Below are 23979 nucleotides of genomic sequence, written 5' to 3'. Positions count from 1 at the left end.
GGTGCCCCACCAATGCCAGTTGTTGAAGAGACTTTTTTCCTATTTTGTCAAAGATTAGTTGACCATAGAGTTGAGGGTCCATTCCTGGGCTGTCTATTCTGTTCCATTGATCTATGTGTCTGTTTTTGTACCAGTATCATACTGTCTTGAGGATGACAGCTTTATAATAGAGCTTGAAGTCTGGAGTTGTGATGCCACCAGCTTTGGTTTTCTTTTTCAACATTCCTCTGGTTATTCAGGATCTTTTCTGGCTCCATACACATTTTAGGATTATTCGTTCCATTTCTTTGAAAAAAGTTGATGGTATTTCGATAGGGATTGCATTAAATGTATAGATTGCTCTGGGTAGCATAGACATTTTCACAGTATTTGTTCTTCCAATCCATGAGCATGGAATGTTTTTCCATTTCTTTGTGTCTTTCTTAATTTCTTACATGAGTATTCTATAGTTTTCTGAGTAAAGATTCTTTGCCTCTTTGGTTGGGTTTATTCCTAGGTATCTTACGGTTTTGGGTGCCATTGTAAATGGGATCAGCTCCTTAATTTCTCTTCCTTCTGTCTGGTTGTTGGTCTATAGAAATGCAACCGATTTCTGTGCATTGTTTTTATATCCTGATACTTTACTGAATTCCTATATGAGTTCTAGCAGTTTTGGGGTGGCGTCTTTTGGGTTTTCCATGCCATCTAATGTGCTGCAGTTTTAACATAGGGTATCACAGATTTAAAAATCACATATTTCTGATTTTTTTAAGAAATGAACTTGAGGGGTGCCTGGCTGGCTCAGTCGTTAAGCGTCTGCCTTCAGCCTGGGTCATGAGCCCAGAGTCCTGGGATCGAGCCCTGCCTCCAGCTCCCTGCTTGGCAGGAGGCCTGCTTCTCCCTCTCTCTCTCTGCTGCTCCCCCTGCTTGTGTTCCTTCTCTCGTTGTGTCTCTCTCTGTCAAATAAATAAATAAAAATTTTGAAAAGAAAAGAAAAGAACTTGAGTTGATGTGATTATGAGACATTTCTGTTGTAAAGGCATAGGAGTTTTGTTTGTTTTATAGTAATTGAAGTTGAGGCTCCACTGTGGGACCCTGGGACCATGCAGAGTGAGTGACCATCCGATAGCAGGGCTTACTGGAATCATCTATCAAAAGGTAAAAAGGTCATTTTCCCAGACGCCATTTCAACCACGGGAAGCAGAAGATTTCTCGATCTACCGTTCAAAGACATCTGGTTTTAGAAGACAGGGAAAGAAAGGAAGAGAAACTGCTTTTGTACAATTCCATAAACGTAGTTTACAAGAATGCTCTTCCTACTGAAATAGGTGGGATGACTCCACATAACCTGACTGCTTAGCCATCACAAACTTTGGATGCCCAGAAATTCTGCTTTCACAGGGATGCTCTGCTAGTCTCTGGAAATACTAAGACTGGGCCGGCAGCCCATTACAAGGCTTGCTGGAGGCTCTTAGCTTGTCCCAAGTGCTGCTGAGGTCATTAGCCTTTTTCCACTAAGCAACACCTGCCCCTTCCCTACAGCTCTCCATTACAGCTGGCCCCAGAGAATTCCAGAGGCATCCACACCAGGAAAGCAAAGGGAGAGCTCTTTGGGTATGAAATGTAACACCAAAAGCTATTTCGTCCTTGTACAGGCGCAAGTCCTGCTGCTTTGAGTCTAGTTCCACAGTCCAGCGTTCACTTTCTCAATTCCTGCTCTGTTTGCAGGCAATCGGCTTCGGATTCCCAGAAAAATCTGGTAGGTGAGGTGGAGAAACCAGAAGCCAACTATGATGCCAGCCCCACATGAACTCAGCAGATTGCTGTGAGTTCTTGACTATGAAGTTTGAAGAAATGTTTGCAGCTGCTTCTATCTGATCCCCCCAAGGGAAGGAGGCTCAGCTACTCCACAGAACTGGAAATGTGCACAAACTTTGAAATGGTCCCTTCCCATTGTCTTGTTCTTAGAGGTCTGATCCTGTCGTGGGCTTCTCTTGCCCTTGTATGTTCAGTGGCCCCATTTCATTTGGGGACCTTCCCTGCTGTCCTACCATCTGGTCCTGGCAGGGCTGTCACCACTCGGTCCTCTTTTCTCCCCTGCACAGGGGCGATACTGTGACTCAGGCGGGGCCTTCCCTCATTGATTGAGTTGCCGCGGCTGCAAGCAATCTTCTCATTTGGAAAGAACCAGACTGTGGAGCGAAGCCAAGTGGAGCCAAGGGGAGCCAAGCATCAGAGCCCTGATGACATTATCTGTACTTCTGGACTGGGGCAGGTTTCCCCATTTGCATTTGAATGGTAACGCAGGGTAAATACGGTTCTGTGCTTTGCTTTTTTTCTTTTTCTTTTAGTTAAACAACATATCCTTGAGATTACTCCGCATCAGTGTAAGGAGGGCACCCCCATTTATCCTCACAATGACACAGTTCTTCAACGTGTGGATGCATCAGTCACTGATTCAACCACTTCTCTATTGATGGCCATCTAGGGTTATTTCCAATCTTTCAATATTTCAAGTGCACAAAGCTTCATATTTTCCCATGGCTGTTAGTCTTAGAGGTGGGGTTACTGGATTATCCTATCAGTGTAATTTTGGCAAGACACGGACCAATTCTTCTCCACAGGGATTGTTCTGCACGCTCACTAGGAAGGGGGGGTATTGTGTGTCTCCACCATCTGGCCAACAGAGTATGTCATCCAACCTTTTTTTTTTTTTCCTCTCTCCAGCATTTTAATCCTGTTCTCTCAAGTCCTGCCCTCCTTGGAAAGGCAACGCAGCTTCTCACCCACACCAATGACATCCACTTGATAAGACTGTAAGAATATTCATGGAGGTTAAGTTCTAGAGTTGCTGGCAAACCAAGCCTAGAGAGGGTGGAGAACTCATCTATGTTGAGGGGCAGATCACGACCTCCTAACTGGTGATACTGAGGAATAGCCCAGGACACCGGAAAAAGATGGAGTAGAGGTTGGGGAAAGTGGTGGCAGCGAGCACCTTGGGGTACATTTGGAGGTGAGAGAGGACAAAAATTGTAGAGAACAATGTAAGATGTTTTGTCCCAGCTAATAGCTGTGGGAGTTGCTTTGGTTTATCTCCAGAAGTGTAAAACCACTGGTAATTCAAGAAGATTTTTAGTATATGAAATTGTCTTTCTTTTTTCCAGTCTTTTGGGAACTAGATCTTTTGGGAAATAATCCCAACGCCCCTCCTCCCCTTCACCCTTCCTCTGGCACACAGCAGAAAGCTGTTTCAACATTGTTAGGGAAATCTTGGGCCCTGTTGGTTGAGTTCAATGCATTTGCCTCAATTTCCTTGTTTCTTTCTTTCTTTCTTTTTTTTTAAAGATGATGGGGGAAGCAGGCTCCCTGCTGAGCAGAGAGCCTGATGCGGGGCTTGATCCCAGGACCCTGGGATCATGACCTGAGCTGAAGGCAGAGGCTTTAACCCACTGAGCCCCCCAGGCACCCCAATTTCCTTGTTTCTAATAAAATAATAAATGCCAAGAATATCATTTAGAAGCATACTTTTAAAATTTTACTAGTGGGGTAAAAGAGTTCTAAAATGAAAAGACACATTTCACGTTTTAAATCAAGTAGAGAGTTTTCAGGTCTCTTGGGTTTTCGTTTTGTTTTTTTTTAACAATCAATGAACTTGTTAAAATTGTTAATGAAAGCAGCTGTTTTAGACCTCCAACCACTGAGTTGAAGGATGTAATTTATTTTGCTTCTGGCAAATGAAAATGTAAAGAGGGAAAAAATTTATTCCTCTTTCTACCAAAATTCAGATCAAATAATTGAGCATTTGTGCCATCTGGAAAAGCTTAGACTGAAACTTCCACCACACTTTTTGTGGTTGGCTGAAGCACTGCCTCCAAAAATATCTAGGTCCTAATCTCTGGAATTTGTAAATGTGACCTTATTTGGCAAGGGACTGTGCAGGTGCGATTAAATTAAGGCTTTTCAGGTGAGGGGATTTTCCCGGGTTGTCTGGGTGAGCCCTAATGTAATCACAACCCTCCTTCTGAGGGGGAATCTTGACTACTGGCAGAGGAATAGAAAGACGTAATGGTGGTTTCCACGAGGAGAGAGAGAGAGTTTTGAAAATGGTGGAGAGGAAACTGTAAGCAGAGGAAGACAGAAGATTCTCCCTCGAGCCTTCGGAACCTTGTTTTGCGTCCAGTGTTACTGATTTCAGCCTTCTGGTCTTCAGAACTGTAAGAGAACGGATTTCTGTTGTTTTAAAACACCAAGTGTATAGTCCTTTGTGACAGGGGCCATAGGCAACTGATACACTTTCCGGTTTCTAGGAAATAAGAACTTGGTCTCTGATTTTGAAATTGACTGAATCAATTACCGGGCATGAATGAGACAGTAAAGGCATTACTTAAAAGAACAAATTTGCGGGGTGCCTGGGTGGCTCAGATGGTTAAGCCTCTGCTTTCGGCTCAGGTCATGATCCCAGGGTCGAAGAATCGAGTCCCGCATCAGGCTCCCTGCTTAGCAGGGTAGCCTGCTTCTCCCTCTCCCTCTGCTGCTCCCCCTGCTTATGCTCCCTCTCTCTCTCTGTCAAATATATAAATGAAATCTTAAAAAAAAAAAACACAGAAATTTGCCTCTTTGAGGGAGAAACCCATAATTATATTAAATTTCAAGTGCTCCATTTACAAATAAGGTCATACCTCACCTGGCATGATGGTTGTCCGGCTGCTCCGAAGGTTTTCGCTACTATAAACTATCTTTGCTATTATGTTTTTATCTTTAATTTTTTGAGAGAAAGTGTGGGGAGCGGCAGAGGGAGAGACAGAAGCTTAAGTGGGTTCCATGCCCAGTGCAGAGCTGGACATGGGGCTGAATCTCAGGATCCTGATACCATGACCTGAGCCGAAATCAAGAGTCAAATGCTTAACCCATTGAGCCTCCCAGGCGCCCCTTATCTTGACTTTTTAAATGTATTGTTAGGTTTGCAGTTACAACATAAACTAATTCCCAAACATTCCATGCATGAGCTTAGGCTGCAATAAAGATGGGTAGCAAAAATCTCAAAACCTCTACAATAATAGATGTTTATTTCTGATTTATACTGAATTTTGGCAGCTAAGTTTGTGACCTGCTCTAGGCTGCAGGTCAGTTTCAGGTCTGTTTCTTGTGTGTCATCATGAGAGCTTAGGAGCAACCCTCAGCTGGGTTGTAATGTTCCAACCATAGAGGGCGAGAGCACAAAGAAAGTGGCAAAACTTGCAAAGCCTCTTATCTCTATTTTGAATTGGCCACCTGCGTCTTCTGCTCATAAGCCACGGGAGCAGAGTAAATTACGTGGTCAGGTGTGATATCACTAGGGCAGGAACACTTACTCTGCCTGAAGGTGAGGAAGTGAATATTTGCTGAAACAGTCATGAATGGGCTCTACTCTTCCATCCTGAAAAAGTTATCTGAATTCAAAGAATGTTGCAGGAAATACAGTGTTGGCATTGCGGCAGTGGCTGAACCCGAGACTTCTGTCTGAAATCAAGGCTCTGAAATGCGGATAAAGTGGTCTCAGGGTGGTGATGGCCCTGGTTCTTAGCAAACAGGAATCCACTTTGGATTGCCATTGACTAAGATTAACCAAATAAATTCACAACCACATTCATTAATGATAAACACACATGGAATGAAGTCACCATGGGTGAGCGTCAGCAGAAACCAGAAGAGACATATTCCAGACTTTTAGATATTAGAAGTAGCAAAGCATAAAAATTAGTTATGACTTGTTTAGTGAAGTAAGTTCGGAAACACAATAAGAAACTATCAGGAATGATGAAGCCGAGTAGAAAAATAGAGCTTTTAGATATGAAAAACATATCTGTTGAATAAAAGCCTCGATGGGCTAAACAAACAAACAAAAAAACTAGACTCCACTAAAGTTACTTAGCAAAGCAGAAGAGAGATCTGCATAACCCCCTCATAAGGCAGCACGGATGGACAAGGAGGTGGGGTACATTAAAGAGGGTACGAGACACTGACAATAGAATGATAAAGTCTGGGACGCCTGGGTGGCTCAGTTGGCTAAGCAGCTGCTTTCAGCTCAGGTCATGATCCCAGCGTCTTGGGACTGAGTCCCTCATTGGGCTCCTTGCTCAGCAGGGAGCCTGCTTCTACCTCTGCCTGCCACTCTGCCTGCGTGTGTGCTCTCTCTCTCTGACAATTAAAAAAAAAAAAAAGAAAAAAAAGAAAGAATGAGAAAGTCTACGTGTGATCAGTTGGAATACCAGAGGGACAATTCTGGAGAATGGAGAAAGCAGTATTTGCAGTGATGAAAGCTATTTTTTCCAGAAATAATAAGAAACTTAAATCCACAGATAAGGCTCAAAGTAGATTAGGCAGGATAAATAAGAGAGCCACATATAAGCAAATTATAGAAAGCTCAGAACACCACGAATGAAAAGCAGCTAAAGATAAAACAAATGACCTACACAGGAACAATAATTAGACTAAGAGCTGCCCATTCATCACTAGCAATGGAAGCCAGAAATCAGACGAATAGCATCTTCGAAAGGCAGAGAATGAGACCACCCTTTTACCTTGGATAAGACCATTGAGTTTTGAAGGGTTGTCGTGTTCCCCAGTTGCTCCCCAAAGTATTCACGAACTTAATGACTTTAGAGGGGTGGGGCCGGGTAAATGGGTGATACTAGCCACATTAAGAAGATTTATTTACATCTTTCATTCCATCACCACTCTGAGTCTGCTTCTAATATATAATTTTCATCATCTTCCATGTACAGAGACATTTTCAGATAAATAGAAACACAGTTTATCACCAGTCAGCCTTTACTAAAAAAAATTTAATAGTCTGTTCCTCAGGAAGAAGGAAAATGATCTCAGATAAATGTCTAAGAAGCAACAAGGAATCCTGAGAAATGAAACCACAAAAAAGACATTGCTAAAAATAGAAGAAAAAGAAAAAAGGTATGAAAACAACTAATTTGGTAGTTTAAAAAAGGATGGGATGAAACTGGGTAGTGATACCATGGAAGGAGAAAATAAAAAATAGTGTTTTAAGCTTCTTCTATTGTTTAGATGGGGGAGAAGACTAACTTTGGATTTGTTAAGTTAGGCATGCATATAAAATGTTAAAAGTAGACAGTAAAAGAATAGAAATACAACAACGAACATGCCATCTGGGAGAGGAAAACAAATAAGAAACAACAGCACAATTCAATAAAAAGATTCATTCAAAAGGGAAAAACACAGTGAAAATGTGGAAACAAATCTAGGTATTTTAGAAATATTATTTAGAAAGGAAAACAGCTAAGATGGCCAGTTACGAGGCAAGTGTTTTATCACACAGAGGAAAAAAAAATAGGAATCCGGTATCTATGTCTCAGATATTTTTGGAGCCCTAGAATGAACAGCACACAGGTGTTCAAGGTATGGTTCTTAAAAAGCTTAGCTATATTTTTTTTTGCAGAAAGATTAGTTATTTACAAGCCTCTCTTCTCTACCCACCTTTATACTCTTAGCCGTTGGAAGCATGGTTTATTTCCATGCGTAATCATAAACACCTTAATCTGCGGTCTTTATAGGTCAATGAATGCAGCTAAGTGCCGAGATAACACCAGTTTTTACAGGTACGTGGCCATCTTCAAAAGGCCCGTTTCATGGGCTTTCTTTTTAAAGAACCCAAGTCACCAAAAAAATTGAGAAAAATGTAGTGTTATTTATATGAAATTTATGCAAATATGTGACACTCCATATTCAGCAGTGGGTACTTCCCAGGCTGGATCAAGTTACACACAGTTAGCCAAGCCAACTCAGTTTGTAAAGAGGCTTAACATTAAAATGTTCCCTATTTGTGATCCTCCGTTGTACTTTAAAATCGTTCTTGCCGATTTTTCACTTCTGATGACCCAGTGAAGAGCATTTATCAAACACCCACAGCATCAGATCTTAGGACGGTTCAAGGCAGCCCCCAAAGCGAACAAAACGGAACACATTCTAAAGAACGACCTACAAGTCAGGTTCTGGGTAATTGTTGGGTAGATGGGAACCCGACAAGAGGATGCAAAACAGTTTGGATAAGAACGCCAAATATTTTTTTCTTAAGGGTTGTCCTCCCCACACTATCTCCATCCCCCCAACACACACAGATTGCTCTGCTGAGACTTCTGAGTAGTGGGGGCAGGTGGAACTGGTCAGCAATATGAGTCACGTTAAGTATATTTGTTTACATCCTATTTCCTTCCACAAAGGATTTGAGTATGTTTATAATATGCGATTTTGTCTAAATTTTAAAGCTGCCCAGGTGTTCCTCTGTGCAGTAAAGTTTGGGAACCACTGGCAGAGAAAATTTACATGAGCATCACCTGGGAAACCATTAGAAGCACTGAGGCCTGCTCTCTTTCCTGAACTAGTGTTATCCTAGCTTCCTACGTTTGCAACTGAGCACTTGGTACTGGGCGCTGGGTCATTTTAAAGCTCCCCGGATGGTAACAATGTGCATTCAGCATAGAGAACCACTGCACTGGGGGAAAGCCGGTTCGTAATTACAAAGGGGACTGATTTCATTTTAAATAGGTTCTTTCATGGCTTAAGGCCATAAAGTTGGTCCTGAGGTGCCTGGTGGCCAAAGTAAATAGAAAAACAATCATTTGAAATAATTCTTCTCTTCCGTATGTAAAAGTTTACCAGTTCCTTGGAAGAAAGAAAGTTTTTCTTCAGAGGTCTGAAATGTCTCTTTTGAGTCTTCTTACAGGGGCCATTGAAGGATGTTATGGATCACAGTTTTATAAACACCTCTACAGTAAATGACATATGGAGAGTCTCATGTCGTTTCTAATTGCCGTCCCTGAGGGAAGGCCAAGGATATGACCCAAGAGTGTCCGTGATGCTGGCTGTTAGGGTGGGGGCTTGGGAGCAGACCCATGAAGACAGGATGAGAGGAAGTATGACACACCTCTACAGTTCCTGTGTAATTTTGGCCTCCCCAGAGATAAAGGGTGGGACTGTGTACCTCCAGGATGTAGGAAGGGTGTACTATGTAATTAGAAATTACAATTCTCGATTAGAAAACTTTAAAATCAATTTACACCCCCCCCCCCCTTAAAGGGCACGAAGCTTGACAAAGGCCAGCTGGTGAGGGTGAAGAAGTACTAACTCATGCAGGAGTCATAGGCCCCGTGAAGAGCATGTTACCACTGAGATGTGTGCACAGGTGTGTCTGCCAGAGAAACTTGTTTATCAAAAGAAAAATAATTTAGGTCCGAAAATGTGGAAAAACTTTGGAAATGTGGAAAAAGAATGAACGGGGAGACCTGTCTTCTGTGCTAAAGGTTATTTTTTTTTTTTCCCCGTAGTGGGCTTTTCTGGCTTCTAAGTACTGTTGATTTAATGGCAGATCTTTGGTCGACCAGAAGGCTTCTGAGTATAAGTGCTGACTCCCTGCATCTGCAGGGCAGATTGTTTTAAGCCATTGTACTGTCTTGGGGAGGCAGAAGGGAATTTAAGTTAGGTTGGGTACGCCCATTTTCTTTTGAAAACGATTTAGCTGGGCCTACGGCAGATATTTTAGTAAAGTAGCTGGCAATAGCCATAAGGATACTTATGGATCACGAGTTCTCGCTTCTTACTTGAAGAATTCTGAAAGCACCCTTTTAATCCTAAGTAGGCGTCCCGAGGTTTCCTCTCAAAAGAAAATGGCATGTTCTGCTTTAAAAAAAAAAAAAAACAACAAAACCAACCAAACCCAAAAAACCAAAAAATGAAAACAACCAAAAAAACCAACAACTCGCAACATCTAAATTTAAGGAAAGGCTTCCTGGAAAACGTCGAGGGATGAATTTTTCACTTATTTAAAGTAGTCTTTGGCGTTCCTATAAATCTGAAGGATGAAAATGAACTGCTTGCTATGGAAGAAACCGTAGCGGGGATGTGGGAAGAATCCTACGGTGGCTAATACGTCTGTAGGGTTTGCATATGCAGAGGATAACCTTAAACTGGAGTTTGGTATTTCACGTTGCGGCTCACAAATGAGCTGCCTTTTATTCAAAGAACAGCGCTGTCTGTTTTCGAGTGGGTGGGTGTGTACCCAGAGCGCGCGCCGGGTTGGTTTTGTGCCCTGTGAGGTTGACACAGGCAGTGGCGACTCGCGGCCACACCGGGGCAGCCTCTTCCCTGCAGGCGGCCGGGTCGGGCGGATCGGCCCCGGGAGCTGACACCGTTGCCAAGTCCGGCTGGCTGGGCTTGCCAAGAATTTAAAGGGGTCTAGAAACATCCATGTTTCCCCCTTTAACAATTACGGCGAGCTCAGGGCTCTGGGTAAAAAGACCACCGGGAAGAGGAATGAACTGAGCGGGTTCCCCCCACCTCGGGAAAATGCCTTCAGCCCCCCCATCTCCCCACGCGCCCAAATGCCCAGGTCGCCCCTTCCCCAAAACAGGGAAAGCTGGAAGGGGAGGGTGGATCAGCTCGGAAGGCCAAGCCCGCACCCGCCCCCAGCCCGGGCAGACCCGCCGCGGGGCCTGGCGATCCCTACCGCGCCGCTCGGCCGGCCGGGGGTGGGGTGGGCGTGGGGGCAGAGCCCCGCCACCCCGCAGCCCGCGGCCCGCCCCCCAGGCCGGCCTGTGATTGGCTTGGGGGGCGCGTGTGCCCGCCCCGGCGAGGCGGGGAGGGTCCCCTCTGGGCGCCTGGTGGGAGGAGGCGGAGGACGGGGCGGAGAGAGCGGGGGCCGCAGGGAGCGAGCGAGGGGGCGGGCGAGCCGGGTTCCGGAGATCCGAGAGCAGCCTCGGAGAGGGGCGGAGAGCGGCGGCCGGGCGAGCGGGGAGGGGAAGCCGGGCGGGCTCGGCGCCGCCGCCCGCTGCACGGCGCGCTCTCGGGACCGCCAGCCCGCACGGCCCCGCAGCCTTCCGGGAGGAAGCGGCGCAGGCAGCGGCCGGGGCGCGCGCTCGGGCTCCCTCACCTGCCGGCGTCCGGCGGCTCCCCCGGAGGGACGGAGGGACGCGCGCAGGCCGGGCGCGGAGGAGGAGAGAAGAGCGGTCGCTCGCGCCGCAGCCCAGCCGCCCCGGAGCGCCTCGGAACCCGCGCGGGGCGCAGGCTCCATGGCGACCGGGCTCGGGGAGCCGGTCTACGGACTTTCGGAAGACGAGGTGAGCGGCGTCCTCTTCCCGCCCGGGACTCCCCGGGGAGTTCCTGTCCCGCGCCGGTAGGGGGGGGATGGGGACTGGGCCGACCCCCGGGGTGCGCGTCTCCCGAGCCTGCGGCGGAGCCCCAAACGCGGGTGCGCCGGGCGGCGGGGACCCGGCTGGGGGCGGGGGGTGCTCGGGCCCATCCTCCCGGCGCTCGCGCCCCGCGTCCCCAGCGGAGTGCATTGTTTGTAAATAAAGCGGCGCCCTTCGAGCCGGGGTTCGCTCGGCCGCTTCCCCCCTTTGGGGGGGTGGGAGGAGGGCGCGTGCGCCTCTGCCCCTCTGTTCTCCCTCCTCTCCCAGCCGCGTCTCCCGGGCTGTTGGGCAACTTTCCGCCTCTCGCCCCTGCAGCTTGAGAGTCCATGATGTGTGTCACGTTTGGGTCTCGGCTGGGGGCCCGCGCCGCGCGGGGGAGCCCGGGGCCGCGGAGGAACCTGAATTGTTCTCAGCCCCCTCCCCCCGGAACTTTCCGGTGAGAGTGTCCGCAAGTGCGCCGACGAGTGCCTGCTTCTCCCGGTGGGAGTGGGCAAGACGCTCCAACTGGGTGTGTCTGTCCCTCTGGCTGGCAGAGTCGAAACCAGAAGTGTGGATCTTGGGGTCTTTTTTGGCGGGGGAGGGGGGCGGCCAGCATGGTGGCAGGTGCTACTGGAAACTTCGAGGAAGCTTGCAGCCCTGCCATATTTTTTTTTCCCCCCTCCCAACGGCACCTCAAAGCCCGGCACCTCCGGGGTAGGTGGAGGGACAAAAGCTCCATCGATCCCCTTTATTAATAAAGCGAATCAAATAAGCCACGCCCCCAAGGCTGTCGGTTTGAGTGTTAAGAGCTTTGTTTCTACCCTCACTCTCTCCTCGCGGTTCCCCCCCCCCCCCTTTGGAAACGATCCTGCTCCATCGCTGCTTAGCTCTCTCTCGACCAGCCACGCTCGGCTCTTATTGGTGTGTTGCTCTGCCAAAAAGGGAGGGTGGGAGGCCTGTCGCCGGCGCGGCGTGACCGGCAGGGTGGATGGAGCAGGTAGGAGGGCTTTGCCATCTGGCGGGGTGCGCGCTCAGGTCTGGCTCCCCTTTGGAGAGGTGAATTTACAACCCATGAAGCATTACTGAGCAGGGAGGTATTTTCTATACTGGTTGTGCATTTCATGAAAAGTTGATGCCCGGAAATTCAAGGATTTCTGGCTTTCTCCTTTTCTTCCTCTCCTTTTTTCCTGAGGTTCTCTCTTTCGCTGGTGTTGGGGGTGGGGTTAGTGGAGAGGCTATAATCTGGACCTGCCCACGTTATGGCTTCTCTCTCTCACCAGCTTGCCCGCTCTGGTATGGGGTGTGTGTGCCTGCGCGTGCTTTGTAAGTGTGTAATGGAATAGTTATCCTGGGGTGGGGAGAGTGTTTGGGGGTATGACCTTTTTTGTCTTCACAGGGCTAGGTAAGGCTTGCTGTGGTATGTAGTTTATCAGAGAATGATCACAATGCAAATTATGTGTGATTTACGTTTTCGATTATTTTGCCTTGCTGTGCTCCTGTGCAATTCCCTTTTTGGTGCAGTTACCTAGGGATGGGTGAAAAGGATCACTGTCTCTTTCACCCCGGGGGTTCTCCTCTCCCAGGCTTCTCTCTCTGGCTCCTCTACCCTTTGAGGAGCTTTCCCTTTCATTCTGTACTTCTCCATTTAATTAGCAACCGTAGATGGCTGGCAGTGAGCTTTTAGAAAGGTGCTGAGATACAGACATTCCTAAACAAAGGGCTTTTGAGGTATTGTTGGGGGAAGACAGCTGTACTTCAGCTCTGGTCTCTCTTGTTCGGAATTACTTGATTTTTAACAGTGCAATGAAGAAAAATTTATTAAGAGTGTTTTGGGAAATTCAACTGGAGAAAGGAGTCCAATGCATGTCCCTGTTGTTGGTTCTTTGTTTACATATCTAGTGTCCCCATCTACCTAGCATACATCTGGCCTCTCTAGATGAGTTAACTCGGGTCGTCCTAACTGGTGTCCCGTGTGGAAGTGAAGGATAGAATATACACAGAATTGGGGTGTGTGTGTGTGTGTGTGTGTGTGAATGAATGAGTTCACTCCTGTATGTTACTACAGGGACGTTGGGGCTCTGTGGGGAGCAGCACGAGGTGATGAAGACATTTTCTTGACTGGGGGATGGCTATGTTGCTGGTACTGTGGGGTTTCCCAGCACGTTGTAACACAAAAGACAAGTCGCATCTGTTGTCTTTTTTCAGCTTCTCCTCCCAGTGAAAAAAATAAGGCAGGGCTGTTTTGATGACTTCACATTTCTCTGGTATTTGCTTTTTATGGGAGGTTTCGCACCATCAGGTCAGCCTTTGGAAAATCAGAGAATGCCTTCGTAGAATATTAACAAATTGTTGAATTTGCACAGCTTGTTTTGTCCCCCTGAATTAGTCAGCGTAAGAAAACAAATGAAAGATCTTAACAGACTCTTAAGCAGCCCAGCTGATGAAACCAGTGGCCAGGGTTGGTTTTCTAAGGTGTGTCCCCCCCCACCCCTCCGCGCCCCGCCAAGGCGTTTTAAAATATGAGTGCACTTCAGTTCACACACTGTAATGTTCCGTGGAATATTACACCTGAAGATATTTTGATGGCTACTTAGAGTTATACATCTCTTAGCAAAATAGGCGTCCATACCGAGTGCATTAAGGTAGTCTGTGTTTTCATTGGAAGTTGATGGAAAGCATTGTGTGTTTGCAGTGCACTTAGTTTCCTATCCCATCTCAGAAAGATTTCTTTTGCTCTGAATACTGCTGGTGACGAAGCATTGCGGTGGGATGCTGAGACAGGACCTTGCTGCCAGGTCTCTCCAGCTTGTAGAATGGAAGGGGTTAATTATGGGCTTTGCTTGTGTGTGTGTGGACTGTTTATTTTTTGTGTCTTTTCTGGCTGAGGTTCCTCGAGGAGGTAGAGTTCATATTTACTGATGTAAATCAGGTCACCTTAGGGAGACCAAATTTGAAATTGCCATGAAGGACCTTGGTGTTAGATTAACAAATTAGCAAAACTTGGGATGCAGGGCCCAGCATCAGATTCGGTTTGGAATCCGAACATTGGGATTAGTTGCTACATCTGGCTTGGTTCCTTGGCAGTTTTTTGTTTTGCTTTTTGTTTTTATTTTATTTTTTTGGCAGTCAGCGGCACATTTTGGCAGTTTACTTGGGAATGTTACTGTTAACCTCTTGAAGTCTTTGATGACAAGGTCTTAGAAAGGTATCCTTTATTGAAAAGATTCTGGGTAAAATAAAAACCGACGTCTGAATGACATCTTTCTTATTAGATGTGGCATTTTTGGGGTGGTTACAGTGAGGCAGATGGCACAGGAATGAAGGCCAGGCTGACGTGGGATAGTACTTTGACACCCTCTCTCTGTGTTTTCTACAAACACAAATGCTTGGTTAATGTTTCATATTGCCTACTCTGCACCTAGCATTGTGTTAAGGCTTTATGTACTTGTGGTCTCATTTATCCTCAGGAGCCCCCCCACCCCCACCCCTTAAGCGGTGCTGAGATTTACAGATGAGCACTGGAGGCTCAGAGATGTTAGGTGACCTGCTTAAGGACACACAGGAAATTACAGAGTCAGGATTTGAACTCCATTCTTTTGATAGCACAGCCCTAGTTTTTAGCATTCTTCCTCTCTTCCAAGTTCTTCAAAGGTTTTCATTGCTAGGTTGTTGAGGTTGATTTGTAGTGGAGATAAACCTTAGAAGTTGTAAACAGAAGACTTCTAGGTTTGAGTTGACCAGGAGGCTTGCTTAGTGTGGTCTCCACTGTGTTTTAAAGCTTGCGAAATTTTGCAGAAAATGGCAAAAATCTCACCTCATTGGGGCTAGTATCCTCACTACTCCTTACTGTTCTAGGATTCCTTTTGTTCCTACGGGTGGTTTAACCATTAGCATAGGTACATTTTTTCTTTAAGATGCTGTCAATTTTAAGATGCACCATTATTTTATGTACTGCTGAGACAAAAAAAAAAATTGGTGTCATACTGTGATACACCATTAATTTTATGAGGTATCCTTATTTCAGGATGTTTTAGAATTACTGACTCTCATTAGAAACCTGGGATAATGGGGCACCTGGGTGGCTCAGTGGGTTAAGCCTCTGCCTTAGGTTCAGGTCACAAGTCACGATCTCAGGGTTCTGGGATCGAGCCCCACATGGGGCTCTGTGCTCAGCAGGAAGCCTGCTCCCCTGCAAACCCCCCCCCCCCCCCGCCTGTACTTGTGATCTCTCTCTCTGTCAAATAAATAAATAAATTTTTAAAAAACCAAACCAAACCTGGGGTGACCCTGGGCGGTCAGTTTCAGTAGGTTTCTCATTCAATGCTTTCAGGTCAGTTGCTGGTCAGATTTCTGCCTTTCTGTTCCTGAGAAAAGGGGTCGCATTGGGGAAATGCTCTTCTGGGCATTGGCAGAGAAGAAACAGGGATCCTACAAGCTAGGCTGCCTGAATAGCCATCTGTAAGTAATTCAGAGTGGTCGTTCATTTTTTAAAAAGTGGTCTGTGTTTTCAAGAGATTCCTTGAAACCCTGCATGCCGTGCCATCTTTGCAGCTGGGGCAGACGAACACAAAGATTGCTTTTGGAAATTGGTTAGAATATTGTCTGGACTAAAGGTGGAGGCTGAGCTGCAGTTCTGCAGAGGGAGAGAGAAGACTTTCCCATTTGTCCCAAGTCCGGATGTGTGAGTCAAGCCCAGCCATGCCGGCCGGTGTGCTTTCCGCCTGGGACACGAGCGTATTCGAGTTACAGCCTGCGTCGTGATTGCTGACATGTAAGAAAAACCATAAAAGGACCTAGGTTTTATTGTGACATTTAAAAGCAACTTTATAAACCGGCGAATATAATGTATTGTCTTAAAGGTCTACTCTCATTAGGTTTTTATTTTCTTAAAGGATTGTGCGGCCTTTGTAGAGACTGACATTTTAATTTATATTCCATTTAAGTCAGAAGGCTTTAAATGATCTTGTTCCTGAAAAGCAGTTTCCCTAACTTAAGGAACAAAAATAGTTTTGTTCAAAGGACTGTGGCAAAATGGGAATCACCAGGCCATGGTTTCTTTCCCGTAGCAGAACTCGGTTGAAAGAGAAGTGGTTGAATGGTACCTGCGCGTCTCCGCAGTGCAGCGAGAACCTGCATCTCAGGAAACTTCCTTGTAAAGGTTTCATGATATTGAATCATGAGTATGTTTGTTGTTTATTTGGAAGACCTCTCCAGGAAGCCAGCCCTGACGTTAGAGGATGGTATCACACATCATGGCGCCAGCGCTCTGGAGTTCCTGTGAAATCGCTTCTGCGCTCACTGTGAGGGAAGAAACGTTGTGCTCTTGGCTCATTTACTTGTCGCCTGTGTCTTGCGTTTACTTAAACAGCATAGAAGCGCGGTAGTGTGTGACCCGTGAAAGAACTCAGTTTGTCTTTGACAGATTGAGATCATCTTCAGATTTTTGAGTTAGAAGGTCTATTTGAGCAGATGTTATTGGTGTCCTTGAATTCTGGGTCCTAGATGAATAGCAGTAAAATGAGATTTTACCTTAAGAGTTTTCAGGTGTTTTGGTGTTGTAGGTCTGTGGAGTGATTTTGGTTTAGTGATCTATTTAATTGGCTGTACAGCAAACTATACTTTTGACAGATCTGTATGAAAGAGGATCAAAATAATATATGACTAATTTCGAAAGTGCGTTTTAGAACAGTAGGATTGGGGAAGGCTGTGAGAAGGGCGCCCAGATGTTGCTTTCTGTTTTTGTTCTGTTTCTCTTTCAAGTCAGCATATAAACAGATGCATCTCCCTTTCCGACTATAGGTGGCAATGTTTGTACTGTTTCATGATGCCGCTCCTGGTTGGGAGTTGCCTCTTGGTGGAATATGGAAATGAGAGCCGAGTTGAGAGATGAAGATAAACTAGATTTAGAAACCAATATTTTCCTACAAACTAAAAAAAAAAAATTGTGTAGGTAAAAACACTTAAGGTGATTGTCAATCTGAGCATTATTAAGAAACATCCTTTATCTAGGCCATACTAAATCTGGAAGAGGAATGGGCATTTGGATCTGGGGGAACCCCCCCCCCCCCCAAAGCATGCACAGAGAAAAGTCCCTTTGAGAACTTCGGTCATGTCCTTTGTTCTTGGGTGCGTAGGGTCTTCTAAAAAAATTGCTAGGGGCGCCTGGGTGGCTCAGTGGGTTAAAGCCTCTGCCTTCGGCTCAGGTCATGATCCCAGGGTCCTGGGATCGAGCCCCACATCGGGTTCTCTGCTCAGCGGAGAGCCTGTTTCCTCCTCTCTCTCTGCCTGCCTCTCTGCCTACTTGTGATCTCTGTCTGTCAAATAAATAAATTTAAAAAAAAAATTGCTAGTTCTGTACGGACTGTTCTGGAATTGTTGGCATTGACTTTGAGGAGGAACTAATAATTATCACCACTCCCGAGTATTTGATTGCTGGAGAACCTCTTGATTCCTGAGGTAAGACTGTGGCTCGCGTTCAAGCAGAGAGAAAACCAGCAGTGTAAAGATCTGGGACCCACATTTCATAAATACACAGGAGCTCGTTAGAGTTGTAATGATTTGTTCTGAACCTGAGTGGCCTGATTGTGGCTATTACTGTAATACATTTAGGTGAGGAAAGCTGTGTTCCATTAGTGCATTTGGGGTAACTAGCTTAAATTTGACCCTCTAGTCGACTTTTTGTCCCTGACTCCACCTGTATTGATTCAGAACTTGCCAAGTTTAATGGTGAGACTCTCCGATTCCCCCACTGTCATTGAATTCAGTGTTGGGTGACTTCTTGGCAGGCAGGCATCCGCGGAGAGATTTCCTATTTTTATACCTCCTATTCACCAAGAAAAAGGGACCATTGAAAAGTGACTTTGTTTTTTAAAGAAATTTTTTAAAAAAGATTTTATTTATTTGAAAGAGGGAGACAGCACAAGTGGGGGGGGCAAGGCTCCCTGCTGAGCAGGGAGCCCTATGTGGACTCGACGGGGGCCTCGATCCTAGGACCCCGAGATCATGACTTGAGCTGAAACCAGGTGTCAGATGCTTAATCTACTGAGCCACCCAGATGCCTGAAAACGGACTTTTGGTGTAACACGCTGCGATGTGAAATCCAAGATGGAACTTGGAAGGGCTCGTAGGGATCATGGTGGGACGAAGGGGATGGCCTGGCAGTGGCGGCTGAGGGTCGCGTCCCATTACCTGCGGTGTGTTCGCGCTCCCGTGGACGGATGCGTTCCGGCACACGGGGGTGAAGTTTGGATGGATGGCGTGAGTGGCTCAGGCCCATGTCCGCCTCCTGTCTGCTGGACGTGGGCCGTGTGCTCTTTCTACCCCCGCGAAGGACTGGCGACTTCCGGGGGACCCTGGGGTGCTGCGACAAGGGCAGAGCTATGCCCGTGAGTCTTGGTCTGGCCTGTTAGCCCGGTTTGCACTTCCCCGCTGCCTTCGAGGCCTGGCTTTTCTCGTTCTCCATGGGGGCCGCTGTGGATCGTGCTCTGCAGTGCGCCTTCCAGTGCCCGCTGGGAGGCCCAGCTCGGCGGTGGGTGAAGCCCTCGTGGCGGAGAGCACTGCCGTTGGGGAGCGTGGCCAGCACCTTGGTATCTGGCGGGAAGTCCCACTGAACCGCCTCTGGAACATCTGTTACGAATTAGTGTCTCAGAATGCAGACTCCGTTCAGTGATCTACAGGATTTTGAACGTTCCACGGACATTTTGGCAACTGTGTTAGAAATCCCGGGCGCAAGGACTCTGGTGGAGACAGGCTTGGTCAGAGGTGACGGAGAAGATGAAGATTGTCTCTTGATTTTTTTCCTTTTTAAACGAAGATGTTTGTTGAATGGGTTAGTTTTACTTAACATGCGTATGTCTTTTTTTTTTTTTTAAATACTGGAAGTTATTTTGTCTGTTGTCCTTCCTTCCCCGCCTTACACCCCCACCCCCTAAAACAAAAGCCCGAGCTGTTTAGAGAATTGGCTTAGTAAGTTCTCCGTGTGTATCTCACAGAACTAAAAGCTCCACGTACTTACACTCAAATCTGCCGACTACTTTTAGAACCGGAGTCTGTTGAAAACTCGGCTCCCCCCCACCCAGTCTCCCCCCACCCCTCAGTTAATAAATGATTCATCTTTGGGTGTTAGTCTAGTGCCAACTTCATCTTTGGCAGTTTGGGTTGGAAAGGGGAAGGAGTGTGAGGTTTAAAGAAAAAGCAAAACTGAGAATCCGTTTGCTTCCTTTTATCCTCCTCCAGTTCCCTTTGTGCTTCGTGGCTGGGCTGTGATAATTGGATGCCAGCAGAACCGCAGGCAGGTCGCTTCTGAACTTTGAACCCGCTGGCCGTCCTCCCCATTCGTTAGTAACTCTACAGGATAAATGCATGTGGCCCGTGGCCTCAGCTCTGGAGGGAGCTGAGCCCCGTGTTGATATTGGAGTTCCAGAGTATGTTGATGCTGACGATTAAGAAATTGGTATGTGCCATGCCGTCTGCCTTTGGAAGAGATGTCTTCATTTCGCTGGCTGTTACTAGTGAAAGAGAACACTTTGAGCTTGGGCTGAGAGCTTTTCCTTTCTTCTCTGAGAAGTGAGGTGGAGAAGAGCATCCTGCCGTCATGGGAATGGCTGGCCGGGGCGCAGGGGAGGTATTGGAAAGTATTTAATAACGTGGAGAGGTCACTCATCTAACTGGAAAAGTAGGTTACAAAATAGCGGGCGCAGTACAGTCTCATGCTTAAAAGTATTTATGCATATGGGACACCTGGGTGGCTCAGTTAGTTAAGCGTCTGCCTTTGGCTTAGGTCATGATCCCAGGGTCCTGGGATCCAGCCCCACATTGGACTCCCTGCTCAGCTGAGAGCCTGCTTCTCCCTTTCCCTCTGCCGACCACTCTCTGCCTACTTGTGCTCTCTGTCAAATAAAGAAATAATTTTAAAAAGGACGTATGCATAGGGAAAAATGACTGGGGATGTATCTCAGGATGTCGATGGTGGCTGTCTTTTGAGCAAAGGGATTTCAGCTGATTTTCATGGCCTTTTTTATATTTTTTCTTAGATTTTTCTACAGGGAAGTTTTTCTTAATACAAAAATAAGTTTCAAAGTGAGGTAGAAAGAAACCTCCCAAATGCTTGAAGCACTTCAGGCTCTGGGTAAAAATGAGAGCACTTGCTCAGAACAAATACTGATGGTTTGTGTTCAGCTGAACATATGTTCATCGAGGGCCTGCTGTGTGCTCTGTATTTAAGGATGTCAAGGTCAAGGTTGCGCATTGCCGCTCTTGCTTTTGAGGAGCTCCCTGCCAAGGTGGGAAGCCCAGGGGTAGGTAAAGGGTGAGACATTTTTCAAACAAAGTGACCAGGAAATGAGACTTTTTTTCATTTGTAGCTTGTAGAACAGGTTTGGTTTTCTCCACCATGGACATTTGTATTTTCATACTGGAATTTGTATTTTCATCCTTCTGTGCACTACAGGTACATGGAAGTAATTTACATTTTCAGTGGCGTTTTGTGTTCCCTGAAATTTTTGGTGTGCAATATAAAAACCAAACAGAAATCTGTTTCTCTTCTTGTGTATTTGGGTTTTGCCTGAGTGTCTTGGTGGTGCAGCACTGAGTGGTTCTCAATGTCAGAATGGTACTAGTGCACCAGCTATGTCATCTGTGCAAATATCTCGGTATCTGGAAGCTGCTGGGAGCAGGCTTGGAATGTCCATCCAGTATCCATAGGCCCATGTACGTTTCGTGGTGGTCCCTTCCCGAACAAAAGGGTGCAGTTGACCTATGTCACCTTATGTGTCATCTGCCCCCCCCCCCACCCGCCCGCTGCTTTTAATATTTCCGACATAAGGATGCATCTTACAGCTGATCTATGTGTTTAATGTGATGGTGGGTTTCTCATACCGCACTCCCTTCTTCCTGTCCCCACAGTTACAGCCTACAAAACTGTGGTGCCTGAGTTGGCCAATCTCAATTTGTGTATTTCGGCAGCCTGTGTGTTATTGTAGATTATTGATAGCTGTCATGGAGATGAACGTTATCTCTCCCTCCGTTTTGTGTCTGTTAGTGCCCACCTGGACGGTAAGGACATGTGCCAGTTCAGTGATGTCACGGAGGAATCAAGTTCCATTCTTCACTCCGCTGTCCAAAGTCTAGTCCTTTTCAGAGCCCCGTGGGTCCTAGGGGGGCTGACAGTGCCAACCAGAGCTGTGTTCTTTTTCCCAACTTGTAGAGCAAAGGGAATGGTTTCCTGTGTCTTTTTTTTGAGAGTAAAGAAATTTCATTCCCAGAGACACCCAGGCAATCTCCTGTGTCCCACTGGCCATGGAAGCTTCCATCTGCTTATCTCTCAACTAGCTAATGGCGAGGAGGGGATGGAATTACGTTTAAGTCTTCTAAGGTTCTACTCCTTGAACTGAGGGGGAGTCCGTGATGACCTTACAGCTGGGTAATTGACCCACCTTTAGAAATGCCCATGGCGCTGTGAGAGCACATGCTCCCTTCAGCCCCAGTATTCATTTAAGTATTGCACGGATCTCTGGGTGATACACTATCTGTCCCTTATTAGATGAAAGGAGTTTTCTTTTCTTTTTAATGGTCTAGTGACTTATGGCTGAGTAGGTTTGGTCCCCCAAACATCCACCCACAATGGTGAAGAAAGAGTAGGATACTGCCATAAACCTCCGCCTTGGGAGGGGGGAAAAACGGGAAAACTGAGCGTGGTGGCCGGCAGATCAGGACTGGCCTGGAGTTCCTGGCTCGGTCAGGTGGTCTGGCAGCTTCGGTCCCTGCTGGGTTCCGCCCCGTGTGAGACCCTCCCGTGGTCCCTGTCCTCTGCAGCTGCACCTGGCTGGGGCGGGCACCTGCTTGGTGTGAGTGTGGGGCTTTAGGGTCGTGTGTCTGGGGGTTGAACAGCCACGGCCAGGGTCATCTGACCTGAGTGTTGCTCCTGGGAGAACTTCGTGTTGGGTTTGTTTGTGTCTAGTCAAGTCCTTGGGCTGGTTAAGAACAGCTAGTGACCTTATCTAGATGAGGTCTGTGGTTCTGGGAATTTCTGTGTCTTAGTGTCTGGTCTCTGTGCCCTGTTCATTCCCTGTTCCTTCCCAGGGCTTCTGCCTCAAGGCAATTTGAAAGGAGCCTGGAATGAAGAGATGCACAGTTGTGGTGCGACGGCCAGCTGGGCGCTTGAACCCACTCTGCCTCTGCTCTGCCTCTTCGGAACGACCAGCTTCCCTGGACTGGGACTGTGGGACCCACAGGACTCCTCTGCTTGCCCCCTGACTCGGCCGTTTCAGTTTGATGTATAGCCCTTTGTAGACAAAATCTGTTCTGGTTAGGGCTCCTGACTGCAAGCGACAGTGACCGGTCCTGATGAAGTTAAGCCGAAAGGGATTTATTGAAGGCATTTTGGATAGCGCAGAAGTACCTGTCAAGCTGGAGATCCAGGCTTGACTAAGAACAGTCCTGGGGCAAAGAAGGCTTTGCATCCCCCACCACGGCCAGAGAACCCTGGCTCCCGGCCGCCGAATGCCGCCGTGACCCCGTTCCTCCTGTCTCCGGATGCTGTGTGGGGGCCCGCCTCCTGCTGGCTGCGCCGCCTCTCTGCTTACCTGTGTCGGGGCCTCACAACCACTCAGGCTCAGCGATGCAAGAGAAGGACCAACAAGACCCAGAACTGGTTCTACTCACAGTGACGGTGTCTTAACAGTAATAGGATATGGAGCAAAATCCACAGGGAAAGCTGCATGCACTGGGGTCCAGAGGAAGCTGGGTGCTGAGCTCCCGGGAGGCCTCTCTGGACGGCCACACGCAGGATGCGCAGAACTCCTCTTGCGGCGGCGGTTGTGACAACATGTGGGCGGTGTTGTCAACCGGGGAATCTCCATAGACTCCAGGCCCAGGGATTTTATTGGGGGGGGGCCTCCCCTGTAAGTACCCTGTCTGCACGCCCTACCGTTCCTGCCTCCGGGAAGGAGAGTCGGTGTTCCGTGTGGACCACGTGCTTGGCACAGTCCCGGCGCAGCGGGACATGCTGCTCATTTAGGGAACACTTTTTATCTGTGGAGGGAACTGTTGCCCATTCGAGTTCCCAGACCCCAGCTGAGGGCAGTCTTGAAAGCAGGCCTTTGTAAGGAGAGCGGTCTCAGGCTGCTGCGCGGCTTCTGTCCTGCAGCCTGCCTCTTGGAGGCCTTGGCCAGCCTCTGTCGCGGTGCTGCCCGGGGAGCGGTGCGAGGGCTCTGCTCCTCCTTTCTGAAATTCTCGGTATCCTTCCTGGGAGGTGGGCCTGGCCTCTTGGCAGAAGTCGCCCTGTGGGGGATCCCCAGACATAGGAATTGTTTTTAGGTGCTGGCCAGCGCCGCATCCTCTTCCCCAAAAGAAGACCCCACTAAGTGTGCCTCGGGCCCATTATAAATGTTAAAGGGGCTTGCAGTACTGAGGCGATGCGGTGTGTGCTGAGCCGTGGACGTCCCTGCATCAGGGAGAGGCTGTGACATGTTTTTCTGTCCTCGATGGGGGCTGAGTCATTCGTGTCACCCCCCTGCCCCAGTGCTGTAGGGGTGCAGACACTCTCCAGGGACTTACAGTATAATAGAGGGATATGGTGGGGGTTGAGCTGAGCCCAGATGAGGTGTTACCAGCTACTTGAGGTTTGGAGACAGAATATTCCAGATGGGGGAAGAGCAATACTGAAGGCCCCAAGATGAAGATGAGCTGGAGGAACAGAAGGAAAACTGAGTGGCTGGAGCTTGGGGCAGGCTAGCAGAGAGTGGGGTCAAAGAGGGGCACCGGGGACAGATCGGGAATGGCCTTGACAGCCGCTGTGGAGGGCTGGGGTTTCCTCCGTGTAGGGGGA

At 47.5% G+C, this 23979-nt stretch overlaps 1 protein-coding gene across 2 annotated transcripts in view; it reads left to right on the top strand.

Moving 5' to 3' along the window:
• Positions 1-10665: 10665 nt before the first annotated feature.
• Positions 10666-23979, top strand: part of NEDD4L (NEDD4 like E3 ubiquitin protein ligase) — a 327498-nt gene continuing 314184 nt past the window's right edge. The window contains exon 1 of one of the 2 annotated variants that reach the window (XM_032310031.1): positions 10666-11102. In XM_032310031.1, the coding sequence (XP_032165922.1) occupies positions 11055-11102 (48 nt within the window). In that variant the 5' untranslated portion in view covers positions 10666-11054. The remainder of the gene's footprint in view (positions 11103-23979) is intronic. The other variant, XM_032310032.1, reaches the window with a different exon arrangement.

The sequence above is a fragment of the Mustela erminea genome, chromosome 13 (genome assembly GCF_009829155.1).
Source record: "Mustela erminea isolate mMusErm1 chromosome 13, mMusErm1.Pri, whole genome shotgun sequence".
Lineage (NCBI taxonomy): Eukaryota > Metazoa > Chordata > Mammalia > Carnivora > Mustelidae > Mustela > Mustela erminea.
The sequence above is the reverse complement of the archived record's forward strand: the minus strand, read 5'-3'. Positions and strand labels throughout refer to the sequence as shown.